The following is a 27,150-nucleotide window of genomic DNA, read 5'->3' as shown; positions in this document are numbered from 1 at the left end:
AGAATTTTCTTTGCTTCTCTACAAAAGATGAGCTACACATAAGTGTGGTGAATTTGATGTTGGGGTAGGTTACAGATTGTCCGCCAAATTACTATTTTATTTTCTGAGGAAGATGGGCCCTAAGCTAATATCTGTTGCCAATTTTCCTCTTTTTGCTTGAGGAAGATTGTCTCTGAGCCAACATGTGTGACAATCTTCCCCGATTTTGTATGTGTGATGATGCCACAGCTGGCTTGATGAGCTGTGTGTAGGTCTGCACCCAGGATCTGAACTCATGTACCTTGGCCGCCAAAGCGGAGTGCATGAACTTAGCCACTATGCCACCAGGCCAGCTCTCAATTTCCACATGATTTTAACACCACATTCCAATTAGGCTACAATTCCATTAATGCCAACATGAAATCCTCCTTGAGAAATCTCCCCTGATCAGCTGCTCAAGAAGTTGTTGCCTCAATGCTAGAAGAACAACAACGCTTGGCAAACAACATAACTCTCTAAAATTAAAGATTTGTTTTCCTTCTCATTCTTTGCAAATCATAAAAGCAGTTCTTCCACAGTAAGGATTGGTTAACTCTGAAATTTATATAGGAACTCAAGCATAAGAGTAGAGGGAGAAAATCTATTTAAATCCTTAATACATAAAACCATAGTTGAATTACAATCCATAGATTGGTTATTTAAATGACAGTATTAGTGAAAATAAAAAAACCCTCAGGTAAATTGAGAGAGCTAGCTCCTGGTGCAGGTTCTATGGCGTGAGCAGTGACCTTTGGCAAGCTTCTATGCTCCTCAGAGCTCCTCTTTCTTGCCTGTAAAATGAAGAAACTGGCCTGATCTCTAAATTTCCCTTCAGCTCTGACACTGTAGGATCAAATCCAAATTCTAATTCAGCAATGAAAGCACTGAAAACTCCCTGTGTAATGAGGCCAGAGATAGCTTGGGTTTTGGTGAGCAGATCATTACACCATTGTTCTTGATGCTGATTAGACACGGAATACCATCTGTGAAAACAAAGCAAGTGCCAACTCAAAAAAAAAGGATTTGGAGGGTCTCTGATCATCTCCTATGTCAATCCTGCAATAGCAGAAGCCAGATATGAGGCAGATACTTACATACCTTGGCTCACGTGATCCTTCTCGCAGAGCAGTTGCTCCCAGAAGCCCATTTTGCTCGAAAATACAATTCTCATCTTCTCTGTGGACAGAGAATGCTGGGCATCAACACCCCGATCTAGACTGTCCTTTATAAAATGAAACAGACAGAACATTCCACATGGCAAACAGATTGATGCTAGAATTCACTCTATAACATATAAATTGAAAACCAAGACATTCTTGAGATCTGAATCAAAATACAATCCGAAAATGGATGTGGTTGCATGCTTTTCCCAAGTCTTCATATTTTTTCCTTTGTTACACAATCAAGTCACAACAAGGGCTTTTTGGTGAACAGAAGGAGGTGATTGTGCCTACCGTGGAGTAGAGGAGGGCCAGCTGTCATCTCACCAGCCCTGAGGGGACTCTTGAGTCTGCAGAGGATCACACTTAGAGTACAAGGCGTGCTGCCCTCCAATTGAGAGGCTTCTTATCGTGGCTGCACTGTGGCCTGCTCATGCTGTATGTCTGTAACGGAGCCTTGTCGGGGAAGGAAGACAATAGACTGTTCTGCTCTTGTGTCTTTGGCCCAAAATGGGCATTACAGTGCAAAAGAAGGGTCCTGTCAGGTATACAGCTTTAGAATCTTTAGGTTTAGAACCAAAGGAGGAAGGAATGGGACTCAGCTTTTGATTTCCTGATAGGTGGAAAAAAAAAGAAGATATTTATTGTAAGATGAACTGCTCTGATATATAACTAGATTTTCAAGGTCATAAGACCTTCTGAGCTATGGGAAAACATTAGGAAAAGGAAAAAAATAATGGTAATAGTATTCAAGAACACTTATCAAGCACTTGCTATGTCTCAATCCCTATTGTAAATACTCTACAGGAATCATTCTACTTAATCCTCCTCACAACTCTATGATGTAAGATGACTATATCCCTGTTTTTCCATGTGGGAAAACCAAGACCAGAGTGGTTAAATAAACTACTGAAGGTTATACAGCGAATGAATATCAAACTAAGAAATAGCTACTTTTTATTTTTTTGTTCAATGTTTCATTCCTTTATTTTTTATAAATTTTGGAACTCCCATTGGTTAAATCTGGACATATACTTCAAATATGCATATTTAAATCACATTACTACTAGTAATTTTTAAATATTAAAATCATAGTTAACATTTGTCATAAGGTTTCCACAGATTTATTTTCTAATTCAATTAGTTATGCCTTATAAAGAAGACAAAAAGAGAACCAGAAAGGAGAAGGGGTTTACCCAAGATCACACAAGATCTTAGCCAGGCAGGAGTTAGAACCCAGATCTGCTGACTTTGAGTCCCGTGCTTTTCCCACCAAAAGATAAAAGTTCCTTATTCAGAGAAACTGACCTTTTTTTAGAACTAACTCTATGTAGTATGATATAATTTATGGAGTTTTTTTTATATTAGTAATGATTTTTGACAAATGTCTCAAAAGTTACCTTGACTATCATAAAATGCAAAGCTTTCTGAGTAAGAGAATTCCAGCAGGGGGGGAAAAGAACTTTAAAATCGAAGGCTTTGGCATAGAGCAAAGAGCAAGTGAGGTCAAGTTTTGAAGCCTCTAATTTTGCAGAGTATCCCCAGGAGTGATCTGACATCTTGGGGAACATTTTGTAATTTGACCTTTTGCAACCACTGCCTGCAGTTGCCTGAATTTGAACGTTCTTTTTCCAGCTGCATTCAAAGCCATTGTAGGAAGCTTGGTATTCTGATAACATTAGGTTTCTCAACCTCTGCGGGGTCTTTTCTTTAAGAAAATGTCAGTGCCTGGATTAGATTAATCAGGTCTGGCTTCAAATGCAATGTTATGCCAGGCCCATTGAAAGAGTGAAAACAAGAAGAAAATAAAGTGTTCCTACTAACATGCTTATTTCTCTAGGAGATATTTCTGGGTTTTGAGTTATAATCATTAATGACATTTCTTCCTTTGCCTCCTGATTTTGGAACCATTTGTGAGATACATTCTCAAATTCAACAGATAGGGTTCAGATACCTACCATCTTTATTGCTGGTGGCATTGGTTTGAGGATAAGCTTGTAGTCACATTTGGGATTCTCACTATTTCTCATCCAAGTCTAATCTTTGGTATTAACCAACTCAAAGGAGAGGTGGCTGTGCAGGATCATCATACTTGCTTAGAATAGCTGCCTGGCACCTACTGGGTACCTAAAGTAGGCACTATGTGAGAGAAAGCACTAGATTAACCCCTAAAAATTAGCCCATACCTTGACTCAGGGGAGCTTACCAAATGGATAACAGATATGTAAGAAATCATTATCTCCATCCAGTAAGAAAACACCTATGTGGTCAAGTGTCCCAATTTCACCAATCAGATAATACAAAATGAATACAGCGGGAAGAGGTCAGAATGGAATTTTTTCTTTTCAGTCCTTCTAAAATGATGGAAAATGCTATTTAACAGATCAGGAAAACAATGAGGGAAGATGGAGGAACAATGCCTCATAGAGGCGTATGTCCCACAGCAAGTCCTGCTGAATGTTTATACTATAGACTATAGCAAGAATTCTCTAAAAAACAGGTTCTACAATCATGCACGTTTAGAGAATTTTAGGTTAAAGTAGACATCTTCCATAGTGCAGAGCTGCATCTGTGCTAACGTGCGTTGCAAACCTCCAGTGGAGGAGCGTGCTATGCAGCAAAGTCAAATGTTCCCAAAGAAGCCATTATTTTTAGTATATTATCGAATCAACACTCAATGAAACACATTTTTAGACACCTTACTTTAAGTGTCCCCCCCAACTAATTTCTTCTTCTTCTTTCTTTTTCCTTCTTTTATCTCCCATCTTTTATTTTCCTCTCTTTCTTCTCCTCTTCTTTCTTCTTTTTCCTTCTTTTTTAATATTTTGATTTCTGCTGGCTTTCAAAATTTGGAAGAAATATTAAACAATGGATGAAATAAAATACAAGCTGAGAAAAAGAACAAAAATTATAATGTTAAAGGATAAAAATTATTTGTAGAAATTAAATTTATGAAGAATACTTATAAAGAATTAAAAAATGCTTATTTTGGAGTCAACAAGGCAGCATCCTTCTAATTATAATTTGAACCCATATTTCACGATTCAAATGCCCCCTAATGGTTCTAAACTACTGCGTTTGTACCTGTTAGATTACTAGAATTAATGGAAATTAATGGGAGAGCTTTGGCTTTAGAGTCAAACCTTGGTTAGATGCCTACTCCAATATCTGTGGCTGTAAAGAAATTACCACAAATTCTGGAACCTTTGTATACTAATCAGTGAAATATGTCTAACAATAGTAAAGCATAGTTTTGAATGGCATTTAGAGTGCCTAGTAGAGTCTTTGTCATATAAGAGGGACTGAAAAATGATGGAAATTATAACAAGAATTGAGCATTGCAATAACTCTATAAGGTTTCTGTGGTGGATGTTATCATCTCTGTTTCACAAGAAAAGAAACTGAGGCCCAGAGTGGCAAGTTAAAATAACTTATTAATATCAACAATTAGTTCTTAGCCATCTTGGGACAAGAACTCAGTGCAATGGATACACTCCTGTTTTTACAAATTTGTGAATGCCAAACAACTTTTCAGGAGAACAGGCTGATGGCTTCATAGTAGATGGAACGAGTGGCTGCTCATGGTTGAAGACTCCGTTTTCCAGAGACAGACCTGTGGACCAGGACTTTCCTGTGGGGAAATCTTGCTCCTTCACAGGTGACAAATAGGATTTCTACTCAATTCCTCTGTGAAGTGGAATCCTGTCCTTTCTATATCAGCATGGCAAAATATAACATACTGACCCCTTCTCTGTGGCCCTGGGATTGACAAATTAATTATAATCTCTAATTCCAGGGAGCATAAAGTCCTTCCTTACCAAGTACTTATCTATGGTTGACTGGAGGTAAAAGACTGCTCTTTTTCTTAGGATTTCTCAGATTTCCACTGACATCTCTACTAAGCCAGTCAAATTTTCTTATCAAAGTTGACAGAAACAGATATAACTACACTATGGTATGCGTTCCTTAGTGGTTTCTCCTCACCTGTCGAAAATATTTCCAGTCAGTGACTTACAGCCATGAGAGCTAAGAATGAAATATGAAGTTATGTTTTTAAATTTCTCCCACATGAGACTTCTCAAAGGGATAGATTAGGAGACTTAGTGGTGTCACAATAACGTGCTATGCAAGAAGTAACCACACATAAAAGACTATTGTGTCACCTTTGACTTAATAAGCCATGTGATATGTAAGCAGTCTGTACTTCAGAGTCCAAGTTGAACAGAAGAGGATATTTAATTTTTGTGACACAAATTTGTGAACTATATTAAAATGATGGTATTAATGGTTTTTGTGGATACATTGATGTTCACATAAAGAAAAAGAAAACTGGCTGCTTTACTCTTATTCCTGAAGGTTGCAGGCAGTCTTTTAACAAAGGCTAAAAACAGTATCACTCAACAGGAAGCTTACTTACCAATGTCAGAAAAGCTATTTTGTAAAACAACTGTCTTTAGGAAGTTGCAAGTACCACCTCCTCCATAGATTGTATCTGAAAGATTACAAAACACTTTGTTACCATTAGCACGTACGGCACAGCCTTAGCAACAGGTATGATTATCCCTGTTTTACTGGGAGAATTTAAAAACTTACTCATGTCTCTGCACCTTATTAATGTCATCAGTAGAACTTGAATCCTGGGACTGGATCCTGTGTATTTTCTGCTACCACAAACTACTCTGCACTTATGTAAAACACGTTTTAGCATCTAGTCAGATGTTGGTAGGAGTTACATTTAATTATGCTGGGAAATTGCATTCCCTTTGGATGGATCAAAGTGGCAAATGCATTCATTTGTGTCTTCAACTTTAGATTTCCAAGCCAGTTGTTTTATTTATGCAAATCCCAAGGTGAATTTACTTGCTGTATTGTTGGAATTTGATGATGGGCTCAAAATAATGAATTGCATTACAAAAGGCCACATGGAGCTAAGAATCTGTCGTAGCTCTTTCAGAGGGTGAGGAAGAGACACTGTTACACTAATGAAGAGGATTTTCCAGTAAAATAGTACAGAGAACTGAGATAGGAGCAAATACCTAGATTCCCTGTCTAGAGAAAACCACTAATCTCTGGAGGTTTTGTGAATATTGAGCTTCCTTCTGTCCAAAGCTATTCTCTGAGAGGAATGCTCTAGTTTGGTGGTTGAGTCAGACCAGCTGGTATTCCATACAAATGTTCACAATAACACTATTAGGTGTTCTAGTAAGGAAGTTGAGACTGAGAGAGTTGAGGAACTTGCCCCAAATCACACAACCTGTTTGTGAGAGCACTAGGATTTTTGAACCCAGCCAGTCTGACACCACAGTCCTTGCAGTGGACATTATTAATGTCCCCTCCTTCCATCACCTTCTCTGAGCTGATGCACTCATCCTTCAGGTGCTGCAAGGGTTGGGTGCTAACAGTCCCCTTCTCCGGAATTGCCTTTGGCCAAAATAGAGCCATTTCCACTAGGAGATGAACATCACCCCACTTCAGCCTACAGAATGCAAATTGCTGCTGCTCTTGCCTCAAGGTGGGACTAACTATGTGGTACAGTTTGTTCCAGAACCTCCCGGAAGCTCTTTTCCTTAGGTTGAAGCAAATCCATGCTTTTTTCCGCTGCCTTTTTCTGCTTCCTTCGCTCCTCTTTTCTGACAGCTAACCCCCAAGTCACTCTTGCGAGAATTCTGGACGCCAGCTCTGCTTCAAGGGAAGCTAAGTTGGAGCAGCTCCTGTTCTAAACACAATTCTGTGCTTCCTTTCCTCAGAGAAGTCAGAGGGAGTCTTTAAAAGACAAATTTATCTTGGAAAAAAATTACAAATTACACTTTTCCTTTTTCATTGTTTTTTCCCCAACTGTTATTTTGTTCTTTTTCCTCAACATGTGAACTTAAACAACAGATGAGATAAAAATGGTGACATTTTGAAATGAAAACACACCTATTAGACTTCATGTGGAAGACTACGATGGTTCTGCTTCTGCAGCGAAGCCCCTTTGTTCTCTTCCTTCACTAATTGGATCTGGCTGAGAAGCGCAAATCACCAATCGATTTTTTAATAAGCATAATGTGGCCACTCTGATGTGGCTGATTTCCCTTGCCTTCTTAATTCTTGGCAAGCTGTTAAGATTGCTAACAGCTCACCGTGACCTTATATCTGCATCTCAGGGGATTACATTCAGCAAGGGATCCAGTAAAAATATTTCCAGAGGCAACAATTTCTAAAGTAAAAGTTTAATATTTTAAAAGTCCATGTTGATCTCTGCCTTGGTCTTAAATGCTTTTGGTGTATAGTTCACCCAGGATTTTCTTCATGGTCTGCTGAACTAGAGCATTTATTCATTTAACAAATGATTGCTGAACTCTTTCTTTAAACCAGGCACTGTACCAGGTGCTGAGAATAAAATATTGAACAAAATAGGTACAGCCACTTCCTTTATTGAGTTCATGGACTAATTATAATCTAGAGTGTAATCTAACATTCACGCCAGTCATGCACTATAATTATGATCAGCTCTATGGTAGACATATGATGCTATGAGATCTCACTGAGGACATTTGATCTAATAAGGGCTTCTCTAATGATGGGATAAATTAATTGACATCTGAAGAAAGAATAGAGTTAATTAAGTAAAGATGGGGATACTAAAGTTTGAGCCAAGGGAATTAACATGTGAAAAGATCCTAAGGCAGGAGGTAGGTAGCAGGGGGCATTGAAGAAACTGCAAGAACCCCAATTGGAGCATGAAAAAATACTATTTAAGATGTGACTGGAGACATAGTCAGGGAAAAGGTCATACAAAGTCTTACAGGAAAAGTTAAAGAATTTTAATGTCTCCTGACAAAAATGGGCAATTACAGAAGAGTTTGGAGGTGTGTATATGTGTGTGACATGATCAGAGGAGCAGAGTATTCCAGAAGTTGGAGGCAACATTTGGCAAATGAGGACAAAAGAATGAGCAGAACCCCTTGGGAAAGCAGAAAGCAAATCGGATTGGGTGGGCATTAAAGAGGGAGATTATAAATGGTGTGAGATGTGGCTGGGATGATTCAGTGTGGATCAGGGCAAAATAGACTAGAATCATGGGGTAAGTAGTAAGGATTTTATACTGAGAAACTTGAAGAGAATGGCATGAGCAGAAATGCATTCTAGAAAGATTAGTTTAGATCAGCACTGTCCAACTGAGCTCTCTATGAGGAAGCAACTTTTCCATAATTGGTACTTATCACAACAGAGTGGTCACTAACCACATGTAACTATTGAGCGCTTGAAGGCGGCTTAAGCAACTGAGGAAGTGAATTTTTAAGTTTTACTTAATTTTCAACTTTACTTAAGATGGCTACCATCTTAGCACAGGCCTAGTCACAGTATGGAGTGTGTGTGCAGGGGAGGGAGGAGTGGAAGGTTGGAATGAGGAAAAGGAGTGGGAGAGGAGTTAGGAATCCCGGAGACATAGGATGCCAGGAAGAATAAAGAGAAAAATCATAGAAGCATGAAATGAAAATATTTAATTTACTTTGTCTAGGGCTTAGAGAACGTGAAGTGAATATGAGAGAGAAAGATCTAGGTTAAATTCAGATTATAGACAGCCTTTCATGCCAGGCTAAGGAGTTTGGGCCTTCTTTGCAGAGGAGCATGGATCTCTTTAAAGTTTGTGAAGAGTGGCATTATTTAATCAGAACTTTCAGAAATGTGCTTGCCAGAAACTTCATGTAATCAGACGTGTAAGATAAATTCTCACAGATATGTTTTATTGGATCCCTTGTGCCATGGCGTGATGCCACATTCATGTCTTTCTTCGCCTGAGGATTCCTGGATGGCACGGATCACACTATATGGTTTTCCCTCTCTTGACCTCAAAGGACCTAGTTGCCGGAAGAATGTTGAACATAATTCCAGAATAGTTCATGAGAGCCTGCCTGAGACACCACGGGGAATAGTGGGCAGGCGATGGATGCAGAAGCATTTGGGGGTGCCATACATGGAAGTTAGCAGCTGATTACATTTGAAAATCTTTTCTCCCCCACAATGCTCTAGACTTCTTAAGCTCAGGCACTGGGATTCTGCCCAAGGACTGAGTATTCTACTCATCCTTTTAGGCACATGGCAAAAGCTTGGTGCCAACTGAAAGGCAATATTTAAAACCACTTTTTTCTGAAGTGTTTATTCGAGATCTCTAAGAATGAAATACTTTTTTTTACATACTTCCCGAATGCCTTCCCCAAAGTTTACATCAGTGTATACCCCCGCCCAGAGTGTGCAGCTCTGCTCTTTGTCCACACCTTGTCAGTACTGGAAATTACCAGTTTATTTTTTTCCCCAAGCAGAGAGGTTAAAAGTGAAATACTATTACTTTACTGTGCATTTTACCGATTGCTACTGAAGTTGAGAATCTTTTCGTATATGTAGTATGCATGAATTGTTCATTCATTTTGGTTAGCCCAGCTAAAAATTTGGATTTCTTTTCCCAATGATCAATGGGAATTCTTTATGCATCAGTGATACTAGCCTTTGATTTTTTATTTTTTTGGAAATATTTTATTCAAGTGTGGTATTTTTGCCTTTTAAAATTATGTAAAGCATTCTTTATAATAGGAAAGTTCTAAGTTTTACATGGTAAATGTGATTTTTTTTTCCTTTGTGCCTTTGATGTTTTATGTGATGCTGACAAAGACTTTTCCATAGTAAGATTATAAAGATATTCTCCTATGTTTTTTCCTTGAGTACTTATAGTCATGCTTAAGCTTGGATCTTCAGTCCATCTTAAATTTATTTTTGTGTGTTAGGTGAGGTACAGATCTAATTTTAGAAAATAATTTCCCCAGAAGAAAATGCAGCCAATCAACTCCTGCCTGCTGATAGTCAAAGTCAACCTCATGGAATTATGCCCGAGATTCAAGGGTTTAATGAGGGGTGATAAATGTGGATTTAATACATTGTCTCATTATTTCTCTCTGTCTGCCTGAGTTGTAATCAGAGAGAAAATAATCTTGTTCCCATTTAACCCATTTAATTTACAATCACTTTGAGATTCCATAGGTCATAGTCTCCACATTTCCTAATATAGTGTTCTATGCATAGCAATGATTAAAAATATTTGTTGGGGCTGGCCCCATGGCCTCGTGGTTAAGTTCAGTGCACTCTGCTTCAGCAGCCTGGGTTTGCAGGTTTGGATCCCAGGCGCAGACCTACACCATTCATCGGCCATGCTGTAGCAGTGGCCCACATACAAAATAGAGGAAGATTGGCAGATGTTAGCTCAGGACTAATCTTCCTTTGGCTAAAAAAGAGGAAGATTGGGAATGGATGTTAGCTCATGGCAAATCTTCCTCAGCACCCCCCCCCCCCCGCCCCCGCAAAAAATTTGTTGACTTAAGTAAAGAAGAGATTAGAGAAAGGAATGTAAAGAAAAGTATAACACTAACCAAACCTTCAAAGTTAACCTAGTAGAACAATATATACTCTATTCAACTAGATTGAAGTGGACGGAGTAAGAATCATGAGAGAGGAACAAAGTGAAGTCTTAGTATTTTCACCATCCCAACAAAGTGTTTAGGATGTTTAGAGATAATATATGCAAACCATTCAGTGCTGGCACATAGTACGGCCTCATTACTGGTAACTAGAACATAATTATTTTTATCATTTCAGGTGTTCAACAGAGAGAAACACTTCTCTACCATGGAATCATTAAGTTTTTAAGAGGAGTTTCGTGCATGAAATAAGAGTCTAAATGCCCTAATAAATGTTGAATTTTAAAGCTTTCATATGGTTAACAACACAGCTAAAAAATAATAGTTGGAATTCACTGTTCTTTAATGTTGATGTTCTTTTCCTAAAACTAGACATAAGAAGATTACAAAAAATAAAGAATGGACATTAACAGGGGTTATTCAAATTATATGTCTCCTCTGTCATAGCTTGTGTCTATTGCATTCTAAATTAGGACAAAAGCAGGGACCAAACTAATTTATAAAATGCTATGACTTTAAATATCATATGTTAGGAAAAAGTCAGTAGACAGAATAAATCTGAAGTGGCTGAAATAACCCCCTTTGCCTTGGTTGGCATTTAAACCTTTGGGCCTGGGATTCACTGATGCGGCCCTTTAAGGGGATTTGAATCTATAGGCTCCTCAGCCCAAGAGTTTTTAAAAATACAAAAAGCGATGTGGCCTTAGAGATAAGACAAGCATCAGACTGTCACTGTGAAGCTGCTTTGCTATTAAATGGCCTGTTCCCAAGTTTGAATCAGTAATCTACCGGTAGAAAAGCTTTGAATTTGCTGGCAAAGATGAAAGATGCTCAGAAGCTATTACCTTAAAATAGAAATTGATAGATAAATCGGCTGTGGAAGTTTAGATTCTGACCTAAAGGGAAGTGGAGAATTGAATTGAGATAATTATCTTCTTAACCTCAGGCAAAATTAAAGTTCACCTTTAAAAGAGTCAGATCATTAATGCCGAAGTATAGATTCTAATTCACTTACATGATAAGGAGTAAAAAGAAGTTACTGAAATTGTCTAGATTTATTTAAAATATTATAATTTGTAAAGTTTCACTTAAACATGTGTTTAAAATATGCAGAAAACTCTCAAGGACTTGGAAAATAGGGAGGAAAAAGTGTCCCTGAATATTATTTTAGAGGAAAACCTCTCTGTTTCTCCTAGCTTGCATTTGCCTCTGGTATTCAAATCAAGGAAACAGGAAAAAAAAAAAAAAGATAGACATTAATAGGGATCATCTCAAATTAAATGTCTTTACTTCTCATTCATTGCCTGTATGTATTATATTCTAAATTAGAACAAAAGCAGAGACCAAACTAATTTAGAAAATGCTTTGGCTTTAAATAGCTTAAGTCCAGATAAATCAACACAGAAGAATCATAATCCCAGGGAACGAATCAAAATCTAGTTATCATCAATAAGAAATTCATAGCTTCAAGTTTTGAGGGATAATTGCTAAATAATTTGCTATGTGTTGATCTCCGAGAGGGAACTGATGTTCCAGTGGAAGCTTATTTCCCAGTTAGTGTCTGCGTCACTATCACTGCCTTAACCAGACCTGACTCAGACAAGAAACAGTACATCAATCCACCAAAGGACAGTATTGGCAGGTAGTCTTAACCCCAGTGAGGAAACACTGCAGGGTTAGGGGAGAGTTTTTATTCCCTTGAATAGGAGCCCACAAAGGGTTTTGTGTCCCAGTAGCTTGGGAGGGTGCGGAGTTAAAGCTTCAGAGTGGGAAGGAAGAACTGGACTGAATACGAATAACCCACCCTAATAAGTCAACTTTCTCTGCACGAGGCTTCTAAAGTAACTTATTTTCAAATCAGATCTAAATCAGCCAAGTAAGTAGAGAAACGCAGGCACAAAACCAAATTATTAAACTAAAACTCATGATTCAGATTTCATTCTCCATGCATTTTAGGATGAATTATAATTTAGTAAAGAAAGAAGAAGCAACATTTGGAAAGTGGTCTCATGTGTTCACCTCTCATTGCAAGAGCAGATAAAGTCTTTGAAACAGATGTTCTCTAAGAACATACAGAAAACATAAAAATATAGTAACTAGGATATGTCTCCAAGGTATCTTTTCTAAAATCAAAAATTAAAATTCTCTAAAATTTTACTTGGAATTATACAAAATGAAGGACACAAAATTTTAAAAGCAAAGCATGCATCGTGATTGTAAAAACTCGGAGACTTCACATTGTGTCACATTAAATTGTTCTCATGTATAGCTATGTGGTTATTCTTTGATTCTTTTATTACTCTACTCTCTGGATTATTTACACAAACTCCTTTTTTGTTTGTTTGTTTGTTGCTGAGGAAGATTCACCCTGGGGTAACATCTGGGCCAGTCTTCCTCTATTTTGTATATGAGTTGCTGCCACAGCATAGCGGTGGACGGGTGTTACAGTTCCGCGTCCAGAAACTGAATCCAGGCCACCGAAGTAGAATGCGCTGAACTTAACCACTAGGCCATGGGATCGATCCCACAAGCTCCCTTTTTTAACCCAAATATTCCAGAATACAGCTTCTTGATTTTTTTTTTTTTTGGAGGAAGATTAGCCCTGAGCTAACATCTGCCTCCAATCCTCTTTTTGCTGATGAAGACTGGCTCTGAGCTAACATCCGTGCCCAACTTCCTCTACTTTATATGTGGGATGCCTGCCACAGCATGGCTTGCCAAGCGGTGCCATGTCCGCACCTGGGATCCAAACCGGCAAACCCTGAGCTGCCAAAGCAGAAGGTGCGCACTCAACCGATGTGCCACCAGGCTGGCCCCAGCTTCTTGATTTTTCATTTTTTTCTTTATATTTAAACTTGTAAATGTTTTCATTCATTTGATCATTTATTCAACAAATGTTAATGAATGCCTATTTGGAATCAAATAGGATGCTAAGTACTGTAGTGCAATGACGGCTTAGAATAGACACAGTTTGTGGACCCATGCAGATAAGAAATTACTAATTGAAGTAACTGCTATGAAGGAAAACCATATGATTCAATGAAAACATGAGAAAAATATCTCAGCACAGGATTTTTGTTATAAACTGAGTAAAATAGTCATTTACTAGTGTCAACACCAGGATATTCCTCTCTAGTTTGTATGAAGAAAGGTCCTGAAAACAAGAGGAAATTGCTACAAACCTTAGGATTCATTACAGGCAACAGAGGCACAGTGTAGAAACACTATTCCTCTCCCTTCCCACCAAACAAGAGAAATTTATATTGTGTGTATTAAGTAGGCAGAGAAGGAACCATCAAAAATAACCTGAGATAAGAAAATCTGATCAATAGGCTCACAAATGTTTCCTTCTATCTAGTAGTCACATTGCTTCTAAAAGGATCAGAATTCCGTTTAGTTTGGATTTTGCCTCTTTATTTTGGTTTCTAACTCAGGTGGGTAGAAGATAGTTTTCAACATATCCCTTGTACAGAGCTCTCAATTTAAACGTGTGAACATGAGAGTTGAATATACGTTTGTGTGCAAATGCCTTACAGTTTTTGCTAAGGCGCTGTGTGGCGCTATCTCTGTTCTACGGCAGGAGATTACGTGGTCATGACTGTCTACTTTGACCTGAGCAGAAGAATGGGCTACTTCACCATCCAGACCTACATCCCCTGCACGCTCATCGTCGTCCTCTCCTGGGTGTCTTTCTGGATCAATAAGGATGCTGTTCCAGCCAGGACTTCTTTAGGTGAGACTCATTTCTTGGTGTTGTAGATCCCAAGATAAGTACCCAATATCAGTGATCTTTGCTCCCTTTTCTAAATTGATTTGCATTGAATTTAGTCAGCAATTACATAGAAATGCCATTTGTTTCATTTTAGAGAAAACTAGCATATAAAAAAAGAAAGACAATGTTTAAAGCTTCCTAATTCTGTTTTCCTTAATTACCTCAATAGGTTTTCTTCCGTAACTTTTCCTGATAAATTTCAGTTAACCAGGATATAACCAAATTTGTAATTTCAACAGAGTTTTTGGTCTTGGTCTCTGGGCAGCTATATGCTGGAGCTGCTCACACCAGTTCGTGAGAGCTGATTGCCCTTTTCCAGCGATGTGTTCAGTGATATCACATTTGTAGCTTGAAATCAGCCAAAGGGAAAGTATTAACAACATGGAAATAGACACACACTAAAGATGAGGAGCTTCTTCTTCTAGAGTCAATTGTCACACATTTACCAACATACCATTGGCTGTTGATTAATTCTAATGTGCATAATTATCATGATGATATTTGAAGACACACATACATAGTAATTGGCTCTTTATAAAAGAGCCATTGAAAGGATTATTTTTGGGAAAACACAATTACATGTGAAATTTTGGGAACCCCTCCCCTCCACTTTTAAGATTATTTGCCATTTGCTCCATCTATTGCATGTGGTGATGTTTGTCTTGGATTTTCACACATTTTTCCTCACATGAGGAAGAAGGCTCATAGAGATTATAACAAAACCGCAGACTCATAAGATCTTTGGAGTCTAGACCCACGAACAAAATTTTCATACTGACATAAAATTCCTTAAAGACTTAGCTAAGTAAGAATAGAGCTACTGAAAGATGACTTATAAAACCACAATCCTGTTTCATCAGCCATGTGAAAACTAGAACCACATCCCTTGCTCACTCTTCAGCTAGAGAGGCAGGCTCATGCAATAATAAAGAGCTTGGATTTTGAAACCTAACAAATCTGGATTTCAACCCATATGTATAATATGGTCTTGGAAATGCCCTTTAATCTCTATAGATCACAATTTCCTCACATGTAAAATATTTATCATTTCCTGTACCTAGCTTGTGGGGTTTTATTAGGTTAAATAAGGTATTCCATGCAAAGTGCACAAAACATAATGAGGCCTCAGAAATGTGAGCAGCCGTAGTCATTTTCTGACAAAATGATCTGTACCAGCTTATTAAAACCAAGGGCAGAAGCGATTACTGGGGAAAAAAAGACATCATTTGCATATTTGTCCTCTTCCAAACCTAATTTAGTCTCCCATCTGTTTCGAAATAGTTATTTTGATTTTTTCTGTTATATGTGGTACTTTATAAGTCCTATTCAACAATTATAATATCTTGTCTAAGGCTACATGCTGAATTAAACCCAAAATATGTTGAGCCTATTACTTGTCACTCTGAGTGAATGTGTTGCATTACATGTTAGGTCTGTCTCTCATATCAGAATGTAAATGTCTTTTTCACTCCCAGTATAGTCCTGGCATATAGCTGGTACCTCAATGATTATTCAAGTAATGTATGCACTTGTGAATGGATGGAACAAATGCACTGATGCATTCCAATCTACTCATCCCAAAAATATTTTAAAGAAAAGATTTCAAATCAATCTCTTCTCTTGAAGTTCAGACTCCTACTGGTTAAAATCTCTGTTATGGCCACTCGGGTAGCTCACTTCAATTATTCATTAAATGAATGCTCACTGGCAAAAGACCATGGTGGGAGGGATCAAGGTGAGTGAGCTGAGGAATGAGGAATGAGGGAGAGGCCCCTGAGCAAATAGCAGCTTAGTGTTCCTATATGATCATTGACTACAAGTCAGACATGTTCTATTTGGTTCCCATGCCTTTTCTGCTCTTCACAACTGCATGTAGACATTGCTGTAATAATAATAAAAATTACCACATTTTTCAGAGCTAAGGAAACAGAGGTGCTGCAAGGTTAAATGACTTACACAAGGTCACACAACCAGTAGGTGGTGGATCTGCACCTTAGCTAATGAGACCCAGGTTTGCTTTGGGTGTGAGGCCTTGTCGAAGGCCAGTTGTGGCGAAAGGTGGGCAGCTGGGTTGAGCAAGTTTCTCTATTTTAACTTTGCTGTCTCACTTCTCTAGATCAGTATTTCTTAAATTATACAGCACATTTAAATCACTAGGGGGCTTTGTAACATACATCTGCCTTAGTCCGCCCCCAAGAAACGCTTATTTAATTTGTTGCCAGCATGGCCTGGGGGTTAGGAGACAGAAAAGAAATTTCCCCTGTGATCCTAATGTGCAATCACATTTTAGAACACTGACCTAGATTTCACTGGGTCCAGTTACCTTTTCCAATATTTACAATCAAGAGTTAAGCCAGGTGACCTTAACCACTTGTAGATTTCAGGCTTATTGCCACAGAACAGTTAGAACCAAGTTGTTTTATGAATGAGATAAGTAGACTCACATGGCTGGGAGACTCTGGCTGCTTTCTGAGCTCAGACCACTAGAGCCTGGGGGAATCCTCATCCTGGAGTTTATAACACTTGAATATAGCTTGGTACAGAGGTGGTAGCTGGTGAGGTTTAATCATAGTATAATGAGAATGGATGAAACAATGAAATTACCGATTAGTACTTCTGACCCAAGTACTCAATTAGTACTCTGACCCAATCTGAGGTGAGGTAGCATGCCTGCAGAGCTTGCTTCATGCCAAGACTGGAGGAATTGGTAAAGGCTATGGAAGTTTTGCATCTACTGCAGGTAAGAGAAGTCTAATTTCTTTGCTTAGCAAGACTGGACTTAAAAACCACATCAAGCCATCTTGTTGGTTGGAGAATCAGTTAAAACTCCCACTTGTCCACTCATCATTGTACTCGTCCCTGTAGCTCCAGGCAGAACTTTGTAAATTTTTAGTTTATGCCGTCAAGACAATTCTGATTCCCAGCAACCCTGTGTAGAGCAGAGCAGACCTTGCCTGGTCTTTCTATACCATCCTCTCACCTTTCTGCGCTGTACTAGACAACGCTCCGCTGCTGTTCATAGGGTATTCATGGCCAATTCTTTTCAGAAGTGGGTGGCCAGGTTCTTCCTAGTATGAAAGCTCTGCTGAAATCTGTCTACCATGGGTGACCCTGCTGGTGTTTGAAATACTGATAGCATGGCTTTTAGCAGCACAGCAATATGCAGCTACCACCGTATGACAACCGACAGATGGCTCATGTGGTTCCCTGACTGGGAAATCTTACATTTATCGACACTTTACTAGGAATTGGCACTTTGTGAACATTATTTAATTTAATCTTGAGAAGAACCCTATGAGGTCCTCCCCACACCATCCCCAGTCTCTAGACGAGATACTTAAGCATTCCTAAGTTTCTGTCACGACAACATGGAAGACCCACAGACCCACATCATATCCTGAATTAGGAATCTACTGTAGCTCCCAAGTGTCTGGTGTTTCATGCCACATATTATGTACCTCTTTACAGAGAGGAAATAGAACAATGTGGTTCACGGTAAAGCATTTGAAGTCAGACTTCCTAGGCTTGTATTTCATCTCTATCACTTACTAGCTTGGATAAATTTCTTATTCTTTCTGTGCTTCATTATTTTTTTTCACCTGCAAAAAAAAAAGAATAACAGTGCTTATCTCATTGTGAGGATTTTGTGAGATAATATATAAAGTGCTTGACACAGTCCATGGCCAAAGGAAGAGATCTCTAAAAGTTAGCGACTGTTATGTGAAATTAAAACTCTCTCCCACAAGTCATCAATATGGATTCCTACTTTCAAATGTGGGTTGAGTCTCTTTGACCTTTCATATATTCACTATCCCTTGATTGTTTCATTTACTCATTCAGCAGATAATTATTGAGTCCTAGCACTACACTCGACTGAGAGGTTACTATGGACATCAAGATGGATGTCTTGTCTGTTGTTATAGAGATTATCGACTAGAAAGGGAGATGGATAATTCTGTAATCAGTAACAATAGTGTTGGAAAGGTGCAATAGCTGTAGTTTGTAACTACAGTTCCCTTTATCATCCCTCTCCTCTATTAAAACTTACTCTTTTCTGCGAAGTTATTTCAACCACCACTGATCTTGACAGTTGACTGTCTCCTGGAAATCTCTTGGTCAGCAGTAGTAGAATTGCACAGTCTTAGATGATGGAAATTTCCCCTTTTCCCTCTTCCTCATCACAAATGTAAGTCACAAAGCTGGAGATGGTAAAGGCTCAGGACTCCTGCTTTTGGAGTACAGAAAGATGCATCCAGTCATGATAGGAAATGCTGAATTTAGAATCAGAATGGTAAGAAATGAGTGGGGCTTCAAAGAGTTAGTCCAACAGATGGGAAACTGAGACCTAGACTGTTACGTTGACTTCACTTCCTACTGCTGGAGCTAGAACCTATTCAAATACTGAGTACGTGTTGCCTTTGTTATAAATAACACAGCTTTTACAGAAGGAAAGTCCCTGATCCTTCTCTGGTAGATGCATATAGGTTCTCTTAACTTTGTTCCCTGTCATTAAACAACCATTGGGAAGGCTAGTTTGGTGGGCCCTGTTGTACAATGAGACAAAGAAGGGTTTTGAAATCAGACATTTAATTCCTATGTTCAAATCCTCCTGGTACTTTACTAACTGTTCAATATGGAGCTGGTCTTTTAGCCTCATTTTCCTCAACTATAAAATCAAAATAAAAATATCTGCAATAAAGATTCAAAGAGAGACCATCCATAAAATCTTTATCACAGTACCTTGCACAACGACGTTTTCAGTAAATAATAGTTATGATGTTATTTTCATCCTATAATAGTCTTTAAAGAATGCATCAATCAGAACATGTCACTCACACACAGCTCACCTCCTCTATTTAACACCTTTAAATGACTTCTCTTTGCGCTTTGAATAAAATGCAAACTTTTTGCTTGCTCTGCATGATAGAACTTCTATCTATTTCCTCAGCATCACCTTGATACCCCTGCCCCTCCCCAGATGCTAGGTATACTAAAAATTTAAAAAAGAAGGTTTTCCTTCCTCAGCATCTGCCCTTAATTTATTTACTCTGCCAATAGTTAAAAAGTTGATTTCTTCTAATTTTTTTAAGCTTACCTTAAACCTCACCTCCTCAAAAAAGCCTTCCCTCAACATCCATCTAACTAGGTTCTCATCATCCCTGCTCTTCTCCATGGCACAGACCATAATTTGTAGTTATACTTTTCTTTATTTACTTGATTCATAATGTTCTCTCTCACTAAATTGTGGGGTACATAAGGGCAGAGACCATGTCTATTTTATTTCTCAACATATACGCAGTGCTTGTCACAGTAGCTGATACATCGTAGGCAGGCAATAAATATTTGTGTACGGAGTAAATGAATTCCAATTAAACTCCCTTTCCCATTGCTGAGGTTGCTTATCAGAAGTCACAAAACAAGTTTAGTCTCAGTAGTGACTCACTTACCCAGCTTGCTGACATGGTCACAAAATTTTTATTGTGCTTCTCTTCAGGTATCACCACTGTCCTGACAATGACTACCCTCAGCACTATTGCCCGGAAGTCCCTCCCCAAGGTCTCCTATGTCACAGCAATGGATCTCTTTGTATCTGTCTGCTTCATCTTTGTCTTCTCTGCTTTGGTGGAGTATGGCACTCTGCATTATTTTGTCAGCAACCGGAAACCAAGCAAGGACAAAGACAAAAAGAAGAAAAACCCTGTATGTATCATTTCCTATTGGGACCACTGAAATTTTTATGCAGAAAGACCACCGGTTTGTTTTGGTTTGGTCTTGCTTAGACTATCTCCAGGTTAAGCCTCAACACTGGGCTCCAAGTTGAAAAATGAATGTGTTTGTTTGGCTGGGCCATAGGGATTCATTATGATCATTAGTTACTCGAGAGAGACCTGATTCTAAGGAACATTCTTACTCTCTTCATTTCATGGGGAATATAACCATTTCTGAGAAATGCATGCATTTTTCTAGTTGCTATTATTCCAGGTCTCACTGATTTTCATCTTTCTGCCACTTTGCTATAGTTTTTTAAATTATTGATATTTTTAATTAAAATTTTCATCCAAGGCTTTCTATTAGGAAGCCACAAGATTCTTGAAGTTTCAAGGACCAACTTTTGCAAATAATTTAATGTGTGTGTGTGTTTTTGTGTGTTGCCCCCAGAGGACTTCTATTGGTTTTAAGCTAAGTGTCTCTTTTTTGTTTTTAAAAGAAATGGCTCATCTATTGTTTGAGCAAGTCACTTAGCCTCCCTGTGTCTTCATTTTTTCATATATAGAATGAGAATATATTACAAAAAATACATATCTTATGGGGCTGCTGTGAGAAATAAATGTGGTAATGGAAGTAAAAAGTATTTCATGGTACCTTAAACAATAAAAGTCCTTACCATTAATAGTTGATGATGATGGTTAATGTTGATAATTTTTATTGTTACCAACCTGGGTTGATTTTGGTGGTTTGGAAACAGAAAGGATGACTTCACTTTGCCACCAAATTTTAAGGGAGATAATGAGGCACAACTACAAATGCCTAAAGCAATTGTCTTTTATCACGGATATTGAAGAGAGCACGTAGCTACCCATTTACCCACCTAAACACAGTGTCTGGCTCATAGGACACACCATGACAGTTAAGGTCCATTACTTTTCAAGACAGGGGCAAAGGAATTCACCCTACCCTCTTAAATTTATAGCCTTTCCTGGTCTTCTGCTCTAAGGCTCATGAGGGCTATAATAGTGCATAGCAATCTGACCTAAGACCTTTGGGGACTGAATTATAATGAGGGACTTTAGCCGAGTCTAGGCTGTATCCTGTTGCATCTCCAGAAACCCCAGTGAAATTCTACAAATGGAATATGTTTATTTGAATGTAAGAATTTGTAACAGGTAAAGAAAGAAGCATGGTTATTCTTGATGGTTAATAAAAAGAAATGCTTATCTTTAATTTCCCAAATACTCCCTACGCTTTATGCAGTCCCATCCTTCCCTGTCTGTTTGCCTGTTTCTGCTTTTGCATTTTCTCTATCCTTATTTTCTTTTCCCTGTTGTATTGTGTTTTGTTTTTCCCCCCTCCTTTACTTTCCATTCCATTTCCCCCCCAAAAGATGGTTCTATTGACACTCAGCATTATTACCTGCCAGCTGTCACAAGGATGTGAGGAATGGCTTTCACACAAGCCTGAAGTATCCTTTGGAAAAAGCCCGTTGGCTCTCTCTAACAGCTGAGTGGATCATCATTGCAGAGTGGATTCTGTTGCAGAAATGGAAACACTTGGATTCTTTAATCCAGGGTCATGAACATTACAGAAGAAGAAAAGAAGGCAGAGGAAAAAGGAGATTAAAGAAAGTGACAAAATGAAATTACCTGAGAATTTCATGCATTTCCCGCTTTTAAGCCAATTAGATGATTTACCAGAACTAGCAAGAGCCCAAGCTGTGAATGAGAAGCTGAAATTTCATTTTCCTATTTAATATGCCTTTTGGTTCATGGTGTCAAGATTCATCTATTAAGGCCTATTTGATGATAATTAGAAAATAAAATCACAGTATTTCTACACAGGGAACCTGGGCAGTAAAAGTTTCCTTGCCAGTGAATAACGCTGGCTTTTGCAGTTAGACAATTGTGGATTAATTTACTGAAGATTTCACTAGCAATCACCAAATTCCATTGTCCAACTTTAGGCCGTGTACTTTATTCCAAGCTCAGAACTGTCCTTCTGTGTTTATAATTTCAGTTCATTTCACTTACTATGTTTTCAAAATGTATTTTTAATTTATCTTATTTTGTCTCTTTTTTCTTTTCTTTTTCTCTTTCTTTTAATTAAAAAAATGCGATTCTCTTTTCTGTCTACAAACCCAAAGCTTCTTCGGATGTTTTCCTTCAAGGTATAATGTTTTTGGAATGGAAATTCACTGCATGCAACTGCTAAATTTAACTATTAACGCTTACATGGTGTTTTATTTTTTTATGAGTAAACATTTAAGCATTCTACTAGAGATAAAACAGTTAAGATGGAGAAAGTTCTATAGATTTCCAGAGTTGATTCAGCAACCCTACACTAATTCACAGAGGTTTTGACCTTACATGAAGCTATAAACTCTATGAGATGTCATTAGTAAAGAGGGCCTCTTTAAACATCAAAGCCAAAGCTTACCCTCTCTTCTCAGAAGAAAATGTGATCCATTTTCACTGGGTGCACCTACCGTATACTATATATATCCTACATTCCCTTAAATTTAATTTTGTAAATCCTAATTCAAAATAGTATTGTTTTTTGATAAATAAATTTAATAATCTCCACTGGTCTGAACTCTACCTGTCAGTTCTGTAAAAATAATACTCTCTTTGAAATGTTTTAAGTTAAAATACCCATCCCTTCTTCCCAGGGGATCCAGGGGCCTTTTGGCTCCATCATGCAATATTACAAGGAGATTTCTATTCGCAGTTGAATTCTAATAGCTGATTCAGAGACATAGGATTGGTGTTTACGTTACCCTAAAACTAACTTCTCCAAATTAATATTAAATGTCATTGAGTTTTGTAACAATTTGATAATTGGTCTAGTAGTAAAGATTAGATTAGCATTCAGTTAATTGGTACTGGTTTCTTCCAAAATGCTAAAAAGAGTTTGACAGGTAGTAACATTTTTTTTCTGAATTTTCACTCACATGTAGGTAAACACTGCTAACATTCTGAAGCTTTTAGATGGTGAATGTTAGACAAAGGACTATATTCCTTTAAAACATAAGCCATACCATTGTCGTATAAACTCAGGAAACGTCTATATTTATACATATTTTAACATTTTCTATTAAAAGCTTTTAAACATTTTCTCAGTGTAATGGAGGTTACTATTTGACTATAGGTAAGCATGACACAAAATTTGATTTCAAAATTGATGCATTTTTATTTCTCTGTTCTACTCACATGCCACACCATTAAATGCCTTCATGTAACCAATCTCACATCTAATATTTACTACAATAAGATTCCATGTAGTTGTTTGATTTATATCTTTAAACTTTGAGTTCTTTTGGTGTTCAATCTTCTTGCTATAGCTCTTAGCTTGATGGTATTATTTTCAGCTGCACTGCTTAAGCTCAAAATTTGAAATCTGCAAATGTGCTCTCCTTCTGAGTTCAATTTTACCATTGTAGATCACAATGTCATAGCAATTTCCTGAGTACTCATTTTCAGATCCATCATTCACATTGGTGGCATTGTGGAGAAATAGTCTAAGATTTATCAGGAATGTTAACTCTGATCTGTGTCCTTCCCTACCCTTGTCTCAGGCCCCTACCATTGATATCCGACCAAGATCAGCAACCATTCAAATGAACAATGCCACACACCTTCAAGAGAGAGATGAAGAATATGGATATGAATGTCTCGACGGCAAGGACTGTGCCAGTTTTTTCTGCTGTTTTGAAGATTGCCGAACGGGAGCTTGGAGACACGGGAGGATACATATTCGTATTGCCAAAATGGACTCCTATGCGCGGATCTTCTTCCCCACTGCCTTCTGCTTGTTCAATCTGGTTTATTGGGTCTCCTACCTTTATCTGTGAAAAGATATGGGTTTTATTGATATGGGTCTTATTCACTAAACCTCATGGAGAGAAGATGTTCTTTCTAAGTCCACTTAAAAAATCTCCTGTGTGTTTATAATGATCTGAATTTGTTTCTATGTTCTAACCTGGTAAATTGTATTATTGTCATATTGTTTGCGCCCAACTCTCCTTTGATAAGTGTAATTTGAATTATAATGTTTGCTGTGTTTCAAACCTGCAAGGCAAAGTGAATTAGAGCAAGAACATTGAAACTAAACAAGATATTTTCCAGCTGCAGCAATTGAAATAGTGAAAGTCATGGCTATTTACAGTGGTGGTGTGCTTACTCAATTCAAAATGCAATTAGATGCAAAAGGTCCAAAACTGTACCCTATGTTCACCTGGGGTCAAGTTGTGGTATATTTCATCCCAATAGAATGTGTCCCTCATTTGAGAAAAATCACAACTCACTTCAAATATAAGAGCCTAGACTAGAAATCTATTACGCCTCTATCACAAGATAGGAAGAAAATTTCCTCCACATCACATGTACAATGATGTAAATATTTCAGTAACGTAGAATGCTTCAAGTTTAATGCATGCATCTCCTTAGAGCCAAAATAAATGGATTGAAGTTAACATCATAAAGTATTGTCTTTTATTCTATGTCTTTGGGCTGTAAAAGAATCATGAATGTCATTATAAGGGTTTGGGTTTGGAATTGGAGGGACAAAATTTCACTACCTTCTCCTTCATGCATGAAGATTCAAAAAGCTTATTTTTTTCCTTGTATGGCATATTAAAACACTTTAAGTAAAACATAGACTAGATAATCAACATTTGCCACCTCTAAAGATGCCCAGTTTCATAGAGTATAAAGTAATCGTACTTGCTTGTCGCTATTTTTTCTTCCTTTTAGGATGATAGGTCATAGCAGAACTTATTCTCCATCTCAAAATCTGCTTCTAGTGATTGTGAGTGCCTTGTGGGCAGAATCCTTGTCATTTCCTCTTTGGGTCCTCAGCACCTTGCATAGTGACTGGCACATGGTGCTCAAAATATGGTGTGAAGTGAATTGGCTTCATATGCTTCTGGTGAATCTCTCCGTGCTGGCCTGGAACCAGTGATTGATCTTTTCACGTAGGCATTGTCAAATGATATTTGATCTTGTAGAAATAAACAGAAGGATCCAAAGAATATTGGCTATTTGTATTCATTATCAAAAATTTATTATAGCCAATGTCCACACTCTTTTTAAAACAACAATTATGTCCTATATTTGTGTACAAAACTGAGTCTCCCAGGGCATAATTAGAGTTTGTGTATTATTTTTCCAGGTTTCAGGATGAGTCAGCCTTGACTCATCCACAGTTCCTCTTGAGGACATATGACAGGCATAAGCCGGATTCATACCTGAATAGCATTCAGAATGTAGTATTCTATGCCCTATGGGGAAAAAAATGTACTGATGATTAAATTTTAAAAAATGAAAGAACAAATGAATGACTTACATTCAGTTTGAGCCTAGGATTGTGGCCTCATTCAACTATACTGTAATCACATGGAAGTGGTTGTCTCAGACTTCAAACGAGGTGAATTGAGCTCCATTTTCATGTACTTATCCCGAATCCTTATTTTTCTAAAATAGTACCCTTTGTCAGTTCTTCTTGTGATAATCATTACTCTAAGTCAGAATTCAATCATAGCTAATAAAATTTTATAGATAATCTAACAAGGGTAGAAAAGGAGAGCGGCTTCGTTAAACCATGTAAAGTCATCATCAACTCATCTGGATGAATCTTGAAACACATTTAGCTGCCAATTTTACAAACCTTTATTACATCAGTGCTCTAGTATATAACTTCAAACACATGTAAATAGAATTATTTATTTTCTTGTTTTGAATTGTTAACATTAAATGTTAACTCTTTGGGAGAGTTGTTGGCAAATTTTCAACAGTGAGAAACATGTTCTTATTGTCAACTTGCAATGTATTCCATGACAGGGACACTAAAAAAAGCTAGCTTTCCAATGTGTGCATAGTATTGGCAATATGAATATATACTACATATAATCTGATTCTTAACTATCAGCTGCTCCCTGTCTATGTATCTGAAAACCTTTTCACAAAGGGAATTGCCTAATATGTGGACTTTTACAATAAAAATGCTGCATTCTAATCCATGGTGTCGTGTCAGTGGTCTGGTTGGAATTGTTTGTCTTAATATCATGACCCTCTCTTTCCTGTCTCATTCCTCAACACTGCCTTCCCTTTATGTGAGCTTTATTTGTGAAGAGCGTGATCATGTTTTGCATGGTGGTGCTACTTGCTTCAAAAGAACTAAGAGATGCATTTGGGATGTGGAGTGGAGACAGAAGGCAGAAATGTCAGGAAGTAAGTAAAGTTCAAGCCTTCTGGACCTCAAAACTTGTGGTGTGGTTAAGAATATGGACACAGCTGTCAGTCGTAATAGGGATCCCACTCTACCATTTGCCAGTTGTTTGACAATTGTCAATTCATCCTTTATAAGGCTCTATTTTATCCACTATAAACTAGGTATAATAATGCCACCCTATGTAGTGACACTCAATTAATGGTCAAGAGGTCCCTCCCTCCCTTCCAGTGCCTTCCAAGCTCTGCTGCCGTGCTTCTCCCACCTCCATCCATCAGCTTTCCTTAAAAGATCCAGCAGTAGTCACATACGCTCTAATGTGACTCTATATCATGAAATTTTATTTTTGAAGAGTATTGCTTTGCAAACCTTTTGTAAATCAAAAGTTGAAAATCTGAGTTCATTGTTGAAAAAATTTCACACATTAGCTTAGTTATTTCTAAGGCAAAGAACCCTTCTCTGTACCCCCAAAACTTAAAAACATAGGGAGCGATGCTCCAGAGACAGTGTGATATTTTCTTGAAACCCTTTGACATTCTCAAAAGAATAATGCAGCGTAATCCTTCACAGTCATCCTAATCTTCTTCTGCCTGTCATACTCTTGGCCCTTCGTGGCTTCTTACATCCGATTTAAACATCTATCTTTCACCTTCCAGACATGTAAAAAAATAGTTTTCACTTAGGTCTTGTCTTCTGTCTAAGTCAATGCCCTTATCTTTAGCTGAGTGCATATTTATTCTACGACCTTAATCCCTTATTTTAAGTCTCAATATTATTCTGACTACTAGCAACAATTTTTCTCTGTGAT

The 27,150-nt window shown here is 37.8% G+C and overlaps 1 protein-coding gene across 2 annotated transcripts in view; it reads left to right on the top strand.

Moving 5' to 3' along the window:
- Positions 1–26,129, top strand: part of GABRG2 (gamma-aminobutyric acid type A receptor subunit gamma2) — a 100,437-nt gene extending 74,308 nt beyond the window's left edge. The window contains exons 7-10 of one of the 2 annotated variants that reach the window (XM_014842753.3): positions 14,211–14,363; positions 19,897–20,102; positions 22,261–22,284; positions 23,692–26,129. In XM_014842753.3, the coding sequence (XP_014698239.1) occupies positions 14,211–14,363; positions 19,897–20,102; positions 22,261–22,284; positions 23,692–23,967 (659 nt within the window). In that variant the 3' untranslated portion in view covers positions 23,968–26,129. The remainder of the gene's footprint in view (positions 1–14,210; positions 14,364–19,896; positions 20,103–22,260; positions 22,285–23,691) is intronic. The other variant, XM_014842754.3, reaches the window with a different exon arrangement.
- Positions 26,130–27,150: the final 1,021 nt, after the last annotated feature.

Source organism: Equus asinus, chromosome 9 (genome assembly GCF_041296235.1).
Source record: "Equus asinus isolate D_3611 breed Donkey chromosome 9, EquAss-T2T_v2, whole genome shotgun sequence".
In the NCBI taxonomy this organism is placed as follows: Eukaryota; Metazoa; Chordata; class Mammalia; order Perissodactyla; family Equidae; genus Equus; species Equus asinus.
Note: the sequence above shows the minus strand (reverse complement) of the source record. Positions and strands in the feature narration are given on the sequence as shown.